Raw genomic sequence first — 18,082 nt, 5'->3', positions numbered from 1 at the left:
GCAGGAATTGCACAGGGTTTAACAGCTGTGCTGCACCTGGGACAGCACAGGTAGGGACAGCCAGGCTGGGAACAGCACAGGTGTGGTAGCTCTGCTGAGAGGGCCTTGGGGGTTCTGGTGGGCATGAGCAGCACATGCAATGCATTCAATTAACTCCTAAAACTTGGGTTTGTAAGCAAATGGATGTGTGTTTCCTGTTGCAAAGTCATATACGTTTTGATTTATCAGATTATGGGAGAAAACAAAAGTTCGAGAAATATTTCAGATAAAATCACAAGTGTAATAAGCCTCAAAGTTTCTGTCAAATGCAAGTTCTTTTTCTGTCTTCTACAGACATGGCTGAAAGCTCTTATCTACCTGTAATTTTTTTCTTTACAACATGCTCTAGTTAAATGTTTTAGAATTGGAAATGTTTCTGAATTGAAAAGCAGGTCATAGGCAACACAAATACTGACAAAGGATTGAACTGAAGATGAAGAATCCAATCACAGACAGCCACCTGAATAGCAGTAGAGGAGTTAAATGCTGGTATTACTATGAATGCAAGACAAAAAGTAATTTCTAAAGAAAGCAAAGTATAAGTATCTTCTTTTCCTTTTGAAGACTTTTTTATTAGGATTATTCCTTTGGATGAACTTAACACAGTGAGTCAAAACTGAGATACTGCTTTTGTTTTATATGATGTGGTTCTGTGCATAGATTTTCTGAGGAGCTATTAGAAGTATTCTATTTTAGTTCTATAAGTTCTTGTCATGGGGGAGGCACTTAGAAAATGAACAAAAAATAATTCTGCTTCTGAACAATTCTATATGCAGCAAGTGCTACTCATATGACTCCAAAATGACACAATCTTCAAAGATAAGACTAATTCTTCCTGTAAAGCTTTTAGCATATTTTCATTGTACTCAGAAATGTATAACCTCTAAAAATACATATGTTGAGCACTTTGACAAAATCAGTCATGAGTTAAAATACTAATGAATAACCAACAAGAGCCTTTTTGTATATATGGAATTTTTAATATTATACTTAAGTGTTTCCATTCCTGAGAATATTCACTAGATGATCCTTATTAGTCTTGGATCAACTTCTACATATACTTTAAAAATGGAAGTTAGAAATTTTATCACCTTTTAATTCAAAAGGTATGTCAATTTGGTTTAGACTGGGTAACTTGAGCTCAGAAGTGCTTTGTCTCTCATAGTTGGAAGTAAATGAAGAGCTAAGAGTAACTTTCTTCACCAATGGTTTTACCTTATTTTTTTTCTGACTTTACATTCAAGAAAGGCTAGCACTTGGGCAGTTAAAGGCAAGAACGGTTTTTATGCAACTACTTTCTTTCACTTGTTAGGTGCTGCCTCTTAAGAGACATCAGCAGACTAATCATGACTGAATGCACTCCCTATCAATCAAGTTCTTCCATTTGAAAATGTCTTTAATGTTCCCACTACACATTTATGGAAAAATACCTTAAAGGCCTGAGAAAAAAAAACAGACAGTGGCCAGTAATTTTCATTCTAATTATGACTATAATATCACACCAAATAGTAGATAAAGAGGGAAAGTAAAATTGACAGAAAAAAAATGTTCAGCAAAGAATATACGAACACTTCAAAGTCAATACTTGACATGGAGGAAAATGATAAGTATTTAATCAGGTTCAGTATTAGGCACTCCTGATCTCAAACAAAAGCTGGTTTTTCACATAATTAGAATGTACCAAACACTTGATTCAACAGGAAAGTAGGATCAGTTCCATTACCCACAGGATGCATCACAACCATATATTGCAAACCAGCATTTCATTATATAACCCTTGCATAAAAACAGTCTTTATGCTATCATTTCCAGCAATCAATATTAATACCTTTGTTTGAGGCCAGCAAGCTCTGAGAACAGCTTGAGTCCTGAAGTACACAAGTAACTTGCTATCCTCATCACTGAGATGGAAGGCTTGCTCCAGAATTTGCAATACCCTGATGCGAGGCTTCACTGCTAGAGAGTCATCACCACAGAAAGGTCTCAACCAGTCCAGAAGGTCATCTGAAGAAACTACTTTTTCCCTGCAATTAAACAATACTGTGTTAAACGGCCTCTGGTAATAACCCTAATGAACGTACTATATGTGTTTGTAAAGCTGTTAACAAGTACATTCAATACACAACAAATGCTAGAAATGGAAGCTCCCACCCCTGTGAGGCTGCAGAGAAATTAGCCCTTGGAAATCAAGTGTCCAAAGCTGTGTGGTTTAAGAACTTTTTCTGAACTTCAAATAACCAGATAATACCATAGAAATATATCTATAGAGTTACATATTCTCCCACATACTACCTTGGTATCATACAAGGTTGCTGGATTTCAGCACCTGAAAATCCAAGTCTTTTTACAGTGGCTGGGCCTGACTGGCACCCGTATTTCCACACCATCCAACTTTATAGAAAACAAGCTTGACTGCTTGCATTTTAAGTACGATGTTTCTATATCTGAATCCTTATTTGTACTGCCACCCCTATATTCTCTTTCTTTCCATACAAGTCCCTTCTTTACACTCCACATACACACATCAGTTTCTTCCGATTGTAGCTCTAGACATTTCTTTTTTTTTCTGTACCACCTCTAGCCACCTTGATCATTATAAATTCTAGTTTGATGATTGCAGAACGCTTGCAATCCTTAGAAAGAAAAAAAAAAATATATTTATATGTTGAAACCCCTAAGCGTTGGGTTTTTTCTGACTTTGCTAATTATAAAAAATCTTAATTAAATAATTTGATTCTAAAGGCACATAACATTCTAACTGCCTGAAAGCATTTACAGGACACAGATCAACACGACCTCACCAACAAGCCAGCAGTTCCAGACAGAATAACCTGTTAGGTCCCTTAGAGGCTACAAACTAACAAGGAGCAAATCAACAAATGCTATTTTACCTTTCAGTACTATTTTAAACTCAAGCTAGCTTTTTTCTTAAAAAAAAAAAAAATTAAAAAAAAACCTAAAAAAAACAAAGCTAGGAAAGTGGTTCCAGGTGGAGTGTGATTTATAACTAATGTTCCCTTATTGGTCTTAACAAGGCAGACGGGAAAGTAATATCAGACAGAAAACATCCATTTAACCTGTCTTGCAGCTCTGAAATAACAAACATTGACATCTTCAGTTTTCATATTACAAGGACTTCAATTTTACTTAAGTCTTATATTGTCTGAATCATGCTGTTAGCTCAGAACTTCAGCTAAATTAGACATACCTCTACTGAACAGGTGGTGTTCAAACCATAAATTAAAAATCTGGGAATTGAAAGGACTTGTTGGAATGTTTCAAGAGTTTTGTAGAGCTCACACGTGATGTTTATATATGTTTTCCTGAGGCAAAGATTTCTGTTTTGTAAGTTGAGTAGCTGAGGTTTAAGGTGATAAATATGACTAAGCATTCAAATGAATGCAAACAATCCCTTGTAATCATAATGACTTTCACTCCAGCTTATTGCTTCAGCAGTTAAATGTTCATGAAGTATACAAATGAAAGACTCCAGAAAGTGCATCTCAGAATAAAATAGTACTGACCTTCCCCTGATACCTTAGAATATTGCAAATTATATTTAGTGGACATTTTTATATCAAACTAGTCTACTTCAGTATTCAATATTTAACATCAGAGGAGAAATCTCCATGAAACAGTGTACCTGGTTCTGTGTCACTACCAGAGAGTGTGGGACATTATTATTATGAGTTCCTAGTTCGTACATCTGGAAAAAAAAAAGATATGCATCTTTCTTCCTTGTCTCTACTAGAAATGCAATGGACAATGTCAGTGAGATATCCAGGCCATTTTGTGACCTGAAGTAAGGACATTCCGAAAGGAGGAAAAAAAGTAAATAAATGTGGTGAAGCATCATACAGCATTTGTGAAATTGTTTCTGCACATTACCCCACAAATATTGGCAAATTTAGATATCTAAATTCAGCTATCTGAAAGTGAGCCATTGTTATTTGCAGTTTGTCTCCTAAACTGAAACAAAAGCAATGACATACTCTTGGTAGATACAACATCTGCAGTAGTCACAGTTGAGAAAACATTTTCTCAATTCACCCTAATACATAGTTATGTAAATTTTAAGTTCAGCAACCTGCTTTCTTCCAAATGATCAAGTAAAGACTTCTGTCAGGGCTCAGATTTTGAACCTGACACATGATAATCTGTTCAAGAATAAAGTCTTAGAAAACTAAATGCAAACCCATTATATATATCCATGAAGAAAAATCATCCATATTCAGTATCACACCATCAGTGACTTCACAGGAAGTATCTTTCAAAGTCTTAACCAAGGTCTTACCCTTTCTCAACACTTGCATGCACTGAAGAAATGATGCCTTCTAAGATTCCCAGTGGATCTTTCACTATGGTAGATGAGTCACCATTCCCACTGTTAAGGGAAGAAAAAGTTACCATTAAAAATGATCCTTAATATTGTATCTTATTTTATATACCAGTATGATTTATATGAATTGTTCAGTAACTATAAAAATTCTCCACTTTTTCTCAAAAAATACTGTTACATATGACTGACAGAAATGCTGTTCTTAGCACTAGTACTATCATATGGCAGCTAAATAAATTTAAGAATGAAGTTTAAGTCTAGATATGTCCCAAATGTCTTCAGAATATTTGGAAACAATCAAATAATAATTTATTGTACAGAATAATATAGAAATATTCAAGATTTTACACTCAAAGAGACTAGATGTGTGTACAAAAGATTGAACCCATTTTCACCAAAACACACCACACACACAAAAATCATTCAGAGAAAAAGAAAAGAAAAAAGTGTTTTCACAGAAAAGGAGATATAACAGAATTGAATTATCTGCTAAAGAAAAAATATTATACTGTAAAAAGCACAGCAGTATTCAAAGAATCATTTTGTGCGAGCAGCTACACACATTACACGATGATTTCAAATTTATTTAAAAATAAAAAAAGCTAAGAAAATTTAACATGTTCCCAGAGTAAAGACAGATATAAGACACTTCATTAATGTACTATTTATAAGCCACTTATAAGTGAATGTTCTGTTTACAGGCCAGATTTAAATTTTCCTGTATTTTTTTTTTCCAATGAAGTCTGTAATAAAAAGGCATCAACAAAGGGTATTAACATGGCATATCTAAAGAAAACTCATAGACTACTAAAACTTGCAAACTAAGAAGAGAATTACTACTGAAATAGAAACAAATAGGTCATTTGCAGACCACTGACACTTAAACGGGGCTCACAAAGATGGTCACAGACGTTTTAGTAGGGCCTGTTGCAACAGGACAAGGGGCAAGGATTTCAAACTAAGAGAGAGTCGTACTACATATAAAGAAAAAATTACTTACAATGAAGGTGGTGAGACACTGGCACAGGTTGCCCAGACAGGTGTTGGATGCCCCTTTCCTGGCAACATTCAAGGCCAGGTTGGACACAGCTCTGAGCAACCTAATCTAATTGAAGATGTCCCTGCTCATTGTAGGAGGGGTTGAACTAAATGACCTTAAAGGTCCCTTCCAATTCAAGCTATTCTATGATTCTACAGAAAAGGAGATCTTGCTTTACTTATCCTAAATTATCTTTAGTATGCATAAAAAATTTCCATATCAAAGGAGACTGACCGGCAAACCTTCTATTGAGTATCCTCGATTTTGGAGATCAGTTCTGGACAGTCCTAGCACTTGCTCTTCAAAAACCCTTCATCTCTCTAATCAGAAATGAAAGCTGTTAGCTCCTATCATAACCAGGTGCTGAGCTCCTCAAAAAAATCCAGGTCAAAAGAAACATATCTGCAAAAGTTAATGGGCATTTCTGAAAACAAAAATCACTGTTTCTGACAATACATCTGTGAAACCTGTTCTCAAGAACAACAGATGTATGAACATTTACAGAAAGATTTAAGTTTGTTGGACACAGACAGGGACTCTTCCACTAAGTAGGAGGAAGGGAGGAAAAAACCAAAAGGTGAATTCAAGCAGTAAGCTACAGTTTTCTAGAATAAGAAAGCGTTTTAAAAATAAATCTAAAAGACTGTAAGTTAGCAATTTTTTAAAGCTTAATATTGCATTTACTGCCTATCGGTTAGAGAAACTAATAAGAGATGACAGCTCATGAGAAATAATCCTGTCAAGTTTCCAAAGACTGTTGCCTTGTTCTTTTCTTAACAATTAATGATTAAAAATAAGCAGCTACTAACAGAGACAAATATAATTAATGAAGGATTAGTCTTCCACACAGATTATATGTTCTTTTATGCACGTATTAAACAACAGAACAGGATTCGGTGTTCACCTCAAAACTCCTAGGTATGAGCTTGGTGTAATTACACTGATAAAGGCTTATTTTGATTTCAGTTCAGCTTCAGAAAAAGTGATGCATATTTAATCATGTTCCTCAAATAGAATAAAGTACAAAGAAGGCTTAAAAGGAAAATAAATTCACTTCATTTAAATTTTTTTACCTAATTACAGTATTCATTGAAAATACTCCAGCTTTATTTTCTTCTTTATGACTGTGTTTTCTCATATGTAAATATGAGGAAAATAAGAAAATAACATATTGATGGTGTGATCTTTCGAAGTTGGGGGGAGGAGTCATAACAGCAAACCATTTCCATCTAAAATACCATGAAATTATTATACACGACTTACAAAATTACTCTGTATGACCCCTGTTCAAATGAGCAAGTGAGCACCAGCGTGCCATTCTGGGTACACAGGCAAGACAACTACTTTAATTGTAGAAATGCAAGTATTGAACAAAACGTGATTAATATGTTATAATTTGTGTTATAGCTCGAAAACTAACATCTGAGCATGCCAATGAGGCCATGAATCCGTGCATGTATTCACAGCAACAACTTCAATACCAGCAGGCTTAAGAGATGCTAAGCAACAATCTTTCCTTTAATTACTACCTATATTTAGAGAGATGCTACTTTATATTATCTTCTTTATGCATTTTATCATAAGGAAGATATATTTTCAAGTATTTTCTAGACAAGCTTTCCGTAAGTCAGTAGCTGAATATTTGAAATTATCTCTCCCTTCTCCTTCTCCCCAGAGAAGAGGCAGAGAGGGAACAGAATATTTCTACTGACACATTAGGACACATCACACACCAAATCATTTTAATTGAAGCCTCCAACTAATTCTCTGCCACTACAGTTTGAGAGAGAGAGCCATCACACCTTTCCAGTGCAGTGCTGCACAGGAGTTACTGGTCATGGTCTCTGTTCCAGAACTTCGTATCAATTTGCAGCCACTGCAGCCTTGCAATGCATGTAAAGAACAAATAATTCAGTTCACAGAACAATGTTGATAAGAAGCAGAGTAGAAAAAAGAATTTTGATAGGTTTCTCATACTCTGCATGTTAATGAGACTCATCATAGTAGAAATAACTAGACTGTGAGCTTTATATCCAGATGCATCACACTGATAGTCAGAAACAGCAGGACAGTTATTATCTAAAGCCAAATTATTCTTCATCAAATGGACAAACCTAGACAAGAAAGATAGTATTACTTTTGTTGCTGTGCAAAAGCTCTACCATCATTGAGGATGCTGTGAACACTCTTTAACTGAGTGACAGAATAAATCAATTTTCTGCCAAAGAGGACTGAAAACAATTTGACAGGCTGCCTTCTTTTCATCTGTGGCACTTCAATCTGCTGTAATATACACATACACGCTGCAGAAGAAGTAGAGCCATAGATCATTTTCCATGCTAGACTTGTTTTCCTGTTTCTGGTATGTGAATTCAGATCATCCTGCCCAAATACTTTTTCTGCATGCAAAACAACAGAATATATTCTCAAAGTTTTATCTACCTGAACTGGTCTTAGAAGTGCTAAACAGTGTTTAGCAGGAATCTAATAGTGGAATATCCTTTCATACTTGTTGCATGTATCTCTTTGGAACAGAAATACCTCAGAAGGGTTTTGCATGAATAGCCAAATGAGAAGTAACTGTTTATTTAAAATGGATGATATAAAAATATCTGCCCCGTCCCCCATTAATAAAAATATGGGGGAAGAAAATATTTCTAATGAAACCACCAGGTTTAAAGATACAGTGGTACTTCACTTGGAATATTCAGGACAACAACAAAGATCCAGTCCGGAAAGGCAACAGGTAGCACCTAGCAGCTTCTTCAAATAAAAAAAAAAATCAACCCTAATGAATTCATTTCAGCTGATTTTAGGGGGAAAAAAAGCTATAATCAACACTTCTATGCTGCTCTGAAGAAGAAAAGAGAAGCACAGGCAGAAGGATTCTTAAGAGCTCATTGATATTCTGTCAACAATGATGGCAAAACAAAAATCTCAGGCTCTCTTTATCCTGGGAACACAAATACTCACTGGGATGTACATGCAAAATCCCAGAACTTCATTCTCTGCTTCCTGTCTTAAGAATTTCACATCTCAGCTCTAGTCCAACAGCAAAGGGGACTGAGCGTGCTCTTTGGCTAAGCTATTCTGACAGACAACAAAAACAAGTGGATTCCCTCACACTAAGGCATGGGTCAGAATGCTGCCAATTCCTTGACACGTTGCTCTGATCTGGCTACAAAAATTTGTAGACTTCCATATACCCTAAACCTTCCTAAAAAACAATGTCAACTTCACAGAACTCATTCATCCCTAACAAATAATTTTCCAAGTACACTTGCCTTGTTGATTGCCATTTGAGCCCCAAAACCACATCCTTATCACTTCAGTCTCCTAATAAGTATCTTCAGTTTTGCTTTGGCAGAAAAAAAGGTTGAACCTTAAAGCACATGCTGAAGTCTCACATTACATGACAAAGGAATTTTATAATTGCTACAGCTACAAAAGTGGTCAAATCTCTTAGCAAATCTTAACAGAGGGTGTTATGAACGGCAAGCTGAGCATCAAACAAAATCAAGACTAAGAGTTTTCAATGCTTCTCTCAAGTGTTAGAACTGTAATTTGGAAGCAAGACTGTAACATATACTCAACTAAAGATGATCATACTGAAGTTAATGCAAACTTCAAACTCATTGTTACCAAGGTTAAGATGGACAGTATCAACTATATTTCACGTTTCTTTGTATCACCCAGGCCTCACCCAGATCTCAATTTTACAGAGATATAGAAGCACAAACTCTATGCAAGTTTGTTATTTCGCATTTTCTGTTCTCCTAGCCCATTTCTCCAAAATTTTAAAGAATGAGATAACTCAGTTTGCTTGGGTTGCATGAACAGATTAGTCATTTACTTTGAGTCACACCAGGCAAAAGACAATTGTTGAGGTTTGGGGCTGTGAATCCCAGAAAGAGAGACGAAGCCTTCCTTCCAGTACAGTGTGTAAGGATTGCTCCTTGTATGATGGCATTAATAACAGCAAGAAACAGGAACAATGACAACGATTGAGGAGTTGAGCAAAACAAACCCCCTTTTACATATTACAAACATGTTTCTGCCCAAGAAGTTAGGAGGCTGGGCATTTTTAGGGCATCACTGTTGCTTTTAAGTGCTGTAAAAGCATAAAGCACTCACATTTGCTCTTTAATGTGGAAGTAAGGTATGATACAAAGGGATAGGGGGAAAAAAAGCAAAACTCTACGAAGCATTATTTACATGAACAAAGAAGAAAATCGTATACTCCGCCTTTTAGTAACAGACCAACACATTTTTCAAACTCTTGGAAATAAAACCCAAACAAGCTAATGCAAAAAATGAGCTCCCAGAAATGCCATATCAACTTTTCCAAAGATTGTACTCCCTCTGGTAGGACATGCTGTTGTGTCAACAGCCATTACTAGGCCTTTGCTGCCCAAATGCCTGCATGAGCTACCCACCATTTCCAACAAACACGTCTTTTGATTCTGTTTAGGAGGGAGGAATTATGTGAAGTTGTAAATCTGCCAAATATTCAGAAGTGCACACATAGTGTAACAATATTGTACAGCCAATGTTTTTTAAGTGAGAAGCACCTTCCAGTGAACAGGATGATTTCTGTGTCTTATTTTGTTCAGATTCCCCAGGCTTCCCAAACTCAGAAAAATATAACTGCCTGAATATGGAATTACAGGCACACAGGAGCATAAGCAATCCAAGACTTGCTTCCCGTCACTGCTTGGTTGTCTGCTAAATCCAGACATTCAAAGCAAACAAGTACTCACCAAAAACAAACAAACAAACAAAAAAAATCTACAAAACAAAACCCCACCCAAAAGGACAAACACCACTAAAAAACCCAACTCCAACAAAAGCAACTCAAAACCAAAAACCCAATGAATGAACCCCACTCAACCAATCAAGATAAAAATCCCTTCAAAAATTCAAAAGAAAGATTTGGGGGCTTAATTGATGCAGCATGCTTACCTTAATATATCTACAACTTTTTTAATAGTACATTGGACAATATCCTTGGGAGAAAGACCTAGATCTCCAACAGCCACTTGCAACAACTGCTGTATCATGTCCAGGGGCTGACCATCTATACACATAGTTACTGCTTGCTCATGGATCTTCTCTTTCTCTGACCTTGACAAGTCATATAAATAGCCATACTTCTGTAGTGTATCCTGTGAACAGATAATTTTGGAACACTAATCAGTGTACTCCTTATTTATAGGGCTGTATCAGAGTCTTCCTTTCTGCTAAGAATTAACATATACTGAGAAAAAGGAAAGATTAACGGAAGTGAATTTTCAAAATCCAGCTCGACGAGACCAAAGGTACCAAACATTAATAAAATATGACAGAAGATTGATGTCTATCACTGCTAGTTATGGTAACACTTAAAACAAGCACTTGATCAGTAATCATTACCTGTTCGCTGTTTTTCAAGTAAATGATAAAACTGTGAGTGAGTGTTTCCAGATGAGCAAGAGATTGTTGCAAGTGATTCAGAGTTTCTTCATAAGGAACAGATGGATTTTCAGCATCTTTCACATCATTCTCAGAAGTTTTTTTCCTTGATTTCTCAGAAATATGTTTGACTGCCTGAATAGCCTTCTTAGTCACTTCTATCCTGGTTTCAACTGGCAGCTGAAAAAGATTGCTCAATATTTATCCATTCATCACCTGTATACTACTATTTGTATTACAAGACCTAGAGGTCAGGTAATGCCACTGCTCCACAACACAGCATAAAATTAAATCAAGTATTTAATAAGAAACTACTTTTTCTTTTGAGTCATTTATTTAAAATGACCAGTATTCCACTGCTTTCTTAAGTTGTCCTTTTATTCTTTTCCTAATAATATTTATTACTTTTGTAGACTTACACCTGATAATCTTTGATTTTTAATTCTGCACTGAAAGATGACTGAGGATCATTTTACAAGTTTACTAGACATTCACTTAAGGTTAGTTTTGTCAGATTTAGATCACTGCTTAAAATACACCCCTAAGACCATAACTGCACGCAAAAAAACCCAGGAGGAGGCCTACAACTTTTAAATCATCCTATTTACAGCTTAAATTACAAAAAACACCGACTTACTATTTTTAAAGACCTGTACAACTTGATGTATCCACGCACTAAACTGAAACAAGGAAGTCTGACAAAGTCAGAAATATGATTTTAGCAATTCAAGTATGACTTGTTCCTTTATTACTTCAAGTACAGTTTTAAGGATGCTTGCAATATACTTTCTAATGTATGGGGCTCTCCTCTGCCTAAAGTCTAAACCCACAGCATTAGGTACTTTTAACATCAGGTATTTTAGTTACTGGAATACTGAACAAAGATATAGAAACTATTCTAATTTTCAAGCTGAAATACACAAGAGAGAAAACAAAGCATGAATCTGTATGACACAGTAAATAGGAAAGAGGCTGAATCACCACAAAAGAAGGCAATTAAACGGCTATAGCACTGTTCATACAAAAGTCCAATAGATGTTTACATGGTGCATTAAACTAGCTACTTGCCATAAAAAACTTGGTAAGGATTATTTAACAGAAAGCTTTACAGTTAATATACTTTCCCTTCTCCCCCACAAAATAAAAACCCACAAGTGAAAGATGTAGAATTTACTCCTGTTTTTCTGTACTGTTACTGTGAACCATAGTAATGGTCTACTGGAGATTTTAAATGATAAAAGCAAAATGGAAGGACATTACTGTAAGAGCTTGCCAATATGAACACAATGCAAAAGGTATTTTACCATTCAGTTTCAAATGCAAGTCAGTTCCATTCCCACACAACATAATTGAGTTTGCTACTTTGAATAAGGTCTTGATATCAGACTTTACTATGAGCAAGGAAAAGGGGATAGTCTCCACAGCATACTAAAATATAATGACCACAGCTGGATTTATATATCTATTTTGTAAACATGAGAAAAGATGAAAACAGCTACATATTTCATTTTTCCTCCTCTAGTGTACATTCTAATGTTCAAAATGCAATTAAGAGAGAGGCAAAAGGCAAATAATTTGAGTATTCCATCTAAATTATATCCTAGTAAACAGCGTCAATACACCACCAGTTTAGAAGTCATGATGCTGTAAGCACATACAAAATGAAGCATTTGAAGACAGAAAAAAAAAAGAATACACATTCTTCCCAAGACTTATTTTAATTCTGCATTCACATTTGCATAGTGCCAAAATGCAGCACTATCAACATATCATTCCTCCGGTTATTTTATTTCGAAACATGAATAGCTATCCTTCCATACTTCTACTCAGACTCAGTAATGAGATTTGCTATCAGAGCCTGTGATAAAAAAAAAAGTAGCTTAGGGGCTAGTTCAAAGCTTTGTTTGCATGTGAAGTGAAGTTTTATTTATAAAAAGCTTTAACAGTTTAGAAAGATTTTTAAATCTATAGGCTATAACGTGTAATGAAAAATCCTAAAATTCTCTCTTCAAACCAAAGAACATCACATACCACTTCAGCTCAACAGATTTCACTCCTCAGGGTAAAAACTCATCTCGTAAGCCCATTTTCCTCAGAGTATATAAGTATTTCCTAATAAAGTATTGTACAAGTAACATTCACTTGCACATGAAGATGTTGACCCTGCTACTCTTACTACTAGTGATTAACATGCAACTTTGAGATTATGGAAACAGCACCCCTCCTTTTAATGCCACAAGAACCAGGTTGCTGCGATCACAGCAACACTAAAACACAGGATGGTTGAAAGGGACCTCCAGAGAGCACCTGGTCCAAACCCCTGCTCAAACAGAGCCAGTTGCCAAGGACCACGTTCAGGTAGCTTTTGAGTATCTCCAACGTGGGAGACTCCACAACCTCTCCATGCAACTTGTGTAAGTGATCATTCACCATCATAATGAAAAATGTTTCTTGATGTTCATATGGAAGAGTTTGGTCCAGTTCCCACCTCTGCCACTACATTATAGAATCATAAAATGGCTTGGGTTGGAAGGGACCTTAAATATCATCTAGTTCCAACTTGCCTGCCATGGGAAGTCCTTCTATCTACTAGACCAGGTTGCTCAAAGCTCCATCCAGTCTGGCCTTGAATACCCTCAGGGATGGGGCATCTGCAGCTTCTCTGGGCAACCTGTGCCACTGCTTCACCACTCTCACAGTAAAGAATTTTTTCTAGTATCTAATCTAAACCTACTCTCTTTCAGTTTGAAGCCACTCCCTCTTGTCCTGTCACTACATGCTCTTGTAAAAAGTCTCTCTCCACCTTTTTTGTAGGCTTCCTTGAGGTACTGGAAGGCCACAATTATGTTACCCTCAAATACTTCTTTTTTCTAGCCTGAACAAACTCAATTCACTCAGACTTTCCTCATAGAGGACTTACTCCATCCCTCTAACCACGTTGGCAGCCCTCTAGACTCGCCCCAACAGGCTGATAATGGTCCTCTGCTGGGGGTCCCATAAACTGGATGCAGTACTCCAGGCGCTATCTCACCAGAGTGGAATAGAGGGGCAGAATCACCTCCCTTGATCTGCTGGCCACACTGCTTTTCATCTCAGATTTACATATTCCACCAAACAAATGTCATGTGGCCACAAGCCAGTCAGATATACTAGAATGGAAAGCAAACTACATCAGCTAATGCAGAAGCAGGTTAAACAGCTGCATAATAACAAAAGCTGGTTCCCAGATCCTACAGGGGGAGAGAAAAAGAAGAATGAAAGCAAGATAAAGATAGCTTAGTACATGAAGGAGAGACGAAAAAAATGAACAATTCAAAACTAAATATTGCAATGGTAATCACCTACCACCTCCCAGAAGCAGGTGAATGGTCAGCTGTTCTCTAAGCAGCAACTACCTTGAACGCACCCTCTGAGTTTGTTACTACTGAGCACAACATTATATGGCATAGAACACACCAGTGGCTAGCCCAGGTAATCTGTCCTAGCTGTGTCCCATGCCAACTTTTTGCTTACCTGCAGCCTACTCAGGGCTGGGGTGTTGAAAACAAAAGAAAGCCTTGACACTGCGCGAGCAGTACACAGCAATAACCAAAATGCTGTGCTATCAATGTTTTAGTCACAAATTCAACACAGCCCCACTGAGGCAGCTATGATAAAAGCTAACTCTGCCCTACCAGACCCTGTACAATTCACCTAAAAATCAGTGTAAAAGTCTTAATGTATGTAAGGAACCAATTACAGATATTATTAGTGAAGTTTCCTATTATGCAGTCTTGAGTAGAGTTAATTAAAATAACTATATAAATAAAAAGCACAAGAAAGTATTTTGTACTGATACTAGAAAAAGTAGTACTGTCAATATCAATGAAGAAAACAAGGTCAGACAAGGCAAACCGACTGAACTGGAGCACAGTGATAAAATGAAACTAAGTAATTCAAAAAGTAACATCTGAATGCAGTCACGCTATGTAAGAACACTATTAGCACATTTCTTGTATACCTTCAGGCAATGTCATACCCTGTCTTTTTCCTTGGCATTTTATACAGTGTTAAGAAGTCAGTAAGCCAGACAAAAGATACTGCACATTATTTTGAGCATTTTTTCAACTAAGCTTTTTATACAAATACTTTAAATCACATTTAAAGGCATTAAATGCCATTAAAGCCAAGAAAATTATGCGGGTTAATATCCAGTTGTACAGGTTCCCATTCCACACCTGTTTAATGTATGGTCAAAACATGGACATTGTATTTCTGCTTGAGAGAAAGTTGAGAGCAAAGTTCTTCTTTTGCATCAGAAGTTGGAAAAGAAGTTATAAAAGATGGAATAGTACACAAAAAATGTCATCGGCCATAGTTTGAATGAATGTGGCCAAGTCTACGGAAGGCTGTGAGGGGAGTCTGTGTAGCAAAAATATCAGCTTCTCTTTCTCTACAGAAGACCTAACTGATGATACCACTCTTACTCTGCTTTTGCTATCGAACGCTATAGCCTTTTCTTCCTAATCAACACATTGTGCCAATCTCCATTTGTAGCATGTGTTCAATAATGAAACACAGCGATTACAAAAGCAATTGTTTTCAGTTTTGTTGTGTTGGGTTATTTTTCAGAGCACTGTTAATCAAAAATACATCAGGGCAATGACTTATGAGCTCTGAAACAGATGGTTCTTTGAAGACAAAGACCTCTCTAGCACAATGAACAAAATGTTGACAATGAAGGAATAAATAAAAAAAAAATCCCTAAATTATCTAAAATGCTTCACAAAGATTACACAAAGGGGAATAAACAGGAGATCACAATGATAAAAAACTGATGTTATCATTACTATAATTAACAATCTATGAGATCAGCATTATTTAAAAGCAAACAGCTGCTGAAGAAAAGATGACAGACTCAAAATGCATGGAAAAATACCAGCACTAGTTCCACTGAATATTTGGAATATCTCCTTTATAGGCAGAAATCTGTTTCATGCACACAAATAGTCTGTTCTTAACACTACAGAGGTGGACCAAATTATTATTTAGTCAGAAAGACTTAAATAGTCATTCAGAGTTAAATGCATTTCTGAGTAAAAATGCCACAAGTCGGAACCCTCTCTCTGCTTGCAGCAGTGAGCTGCTGTGGTCAAAGGATCAATACTTCAGTCCTTCAATCTGTGAAGAAGGTACTGATGAAGAGTAAATGGCTTTATCTATTTTATTTACCACAAACACAACAAACATATTGCATCAATCTTTACCCTCTCCAACTACATTAACCATGTTACTTTGGGTCTATGATTTATTGAAGCCCCACTATGATTCATCTCTGCTCCCACAGTTCCCACTGCTCAATGTCACCACTTCTCTGAACCCTTAAAGCTTGGGAACTGAATCTCATCTTCCATGTGGCATCTCATTTCTACTGATTGCAAGAAACACAGGAGAAAAGAATCCCTGAATTCTCAGAGCTGTAAGTACCTAAGACCACCTCACACCCTAAACTACAAGTTAGTGTATCCATCTTAGCTGCCCTCTCACAACTGCAAATTCCTCATCCATTTCTCAAATTTCTATATTCTCTCGACCCCTTTTCCCAGTCAAGCATTGATCATTCATCCACTTTTTCATTCAGCCACTGCTGGCCCGGTTCATCAGAAAGCTAAGTTTGTGGAAGGGGAAAAGAGAAGAAGAGGGCCCCTGGCAAGGCCTATCATGTTCCTGTCTTTTTCAGTAAGGACAAGAAGTAGCAGAAGCCAGCACTAAATCCCTGTGGTTTTGTTCCCTTTTGCACAAACACACATTCTGCTCCCAAGTTGTCTGTCACATCCAAGAGACACACAAGCATAAGAAGCTGCCTACTGCTTTGCTGGCCTGTCACCTGCCTCTCCTTGCTACCACTGACATACTGAAACAGTGGGGAGTATCCTGATGTCTGTTTACTAAGTTCTCACCTGGTGACAACAGCAATGGCATCTTTGACATCCCACTCATGTAGCCTACACTGCTATGTAGCCAACCTCCCATCACCCCTCATCACTTGAGACTTTTCTTGATCATTTCTAACCAAAAAAGGTGTTTTGATGGAGGTGCTGTTTCAAAAGAATAATAAGTGCATCTCATCATCTCCCTGGACTACTTACACCCTCTCACTCTCTCTCACTGTCTCTCTATTTGTCCCTCTCTTCCCCCTTCACACCTTCCCATTCTGAAGTTTTGAAGGAGTGGGAGGGAGGTGAGGAGTGTGCAGATGTATCTCAGTTGTCTCAGTGACAGCACAGATAATTAAATGAAAATGACAATGGTTGTTTTTTCAGTCTGATTAAATATGAGCACTTCTCTGAAATACATAAATGTCCTTCTGTTATGGAAAGGGGAAACTGATATAGTAAAATACTTGGCCACAGAACTGGGATAGGAAGAAAGTGCTTACTTAGAGAGTAAAAGCGTGAGCACATGACCAATGCAGCCTCAAAACAGGATAAAATTTAAGTAACAGGTGCAAGCCAAAAGGCAGCTTGTATGTATGAAGCACTTTTCAAATGAAAGTTAGAAGAAAGATTTCAGAAACAAGTTTCCAGGCTCTACAATGAAAATTTCTCATTGTACACTTCCACTTGAAAATTGATGGGATCCTGAGGCAAAACTAGTTGCAAGTTGGTTAAACAGCTGTTTCATTCCCAAACCCAGTGCAGGGAACACATTAAATTAGATGATTTGAGCACCTGTTTCAAAAACTCCTTGAGTATCTTTCGTAGCCAAAAACCTAACAGATTTCTACTACAAAATTCTGCTTGGCTACCAACCACAATAATCCTGTCATCAATATGTCCTTTCTGCTACTCCTACTCATCTTGGGAGTATAGAAACTGTATTAAGAGTCCTGGACAGAAATAAACAAAGGAAAATAAACTGTGTTTCAAAACAGACACACAGCAGAGGATACCCACTCTCCCTCTGCACCATTCATCTGGAACAAATGAGAAATAATCTTGACATGCCCAAGACACATTAACAGCAAGAGTTGAAGTAGTCACTAGCAGCAATCATACATGAAGGCAGCATATCCTTGTAAGACAACAGTCATCCCTTTGCTACCTCAGTCCAGGTTCAGGTCTGGCAATTCAGATCTCAGGACGAGTTTCAGGCTTTCCTGATAAGCATGATACAGTATGATTATGTGATAAAAAGGATCACAACATGTAAAACAAGACAGTAGTTCTGCTAAA

The 18,082-nt window shown here is 36.9% G+C and overlaps 1 protein-coding gene across 1 annotated transcript in view; it reads right to left on the bottom strand.

Annotated features, from left to right (window-relative positions):
* The window catches only part of NBAS (neuroblastoma amplified sequence), a 154,199-nt gene that overhangs the window by 36,147 nt on the left and 99,970 nt on the right, over window positions 1-18,082 (bottom strand). The window contains exons 41-44 of the mRNA XM_009072753.1: window positions 10,830-11,048; window positions 10,380-10,582; window positions 4,334-4,423; window positions 1,868-2,063 (exon numbers count right to left, since the gene is read on the bottom strand). Of these exons, the coding sequence (XP_009071001.1) occupies window positions 1,868-2,063; window positions 4,334-4,423; window positions 10,380-10,582; window positions 10,830-11,048 (708 nt within the window). The remainder of the gene's footprint in view (window positions 1-1,867; window positions 2,064-4,333; window positions 4,424-10,379; window positions 10,583-10,829; window positions 11,049-18,082) is intronic.

The sequence above is a fragment of the Acanthisitta chloris genome, unplaced genomic scaffold (genome assembly GCF_000695815.1).
Source record: "Acanthisitta chloris isolate BGI_N310 unplaced genomic scaffold, ASM69581v1 scaffold704, whole genome shotgun sequence".
Taxonomy (NCBI): domain Eukaryota; kingdom Metazoa; phylum Chordata; class Aves; order Passeriformes; family Acanthisittidae; genus Acanthisitta; species Acanthisitta chloris.
The sequence above is the reverse complement of the archived record's forward strand: the minus strand, read 5'-3'. Positions and strand labels throughout refer to the sequence as shown.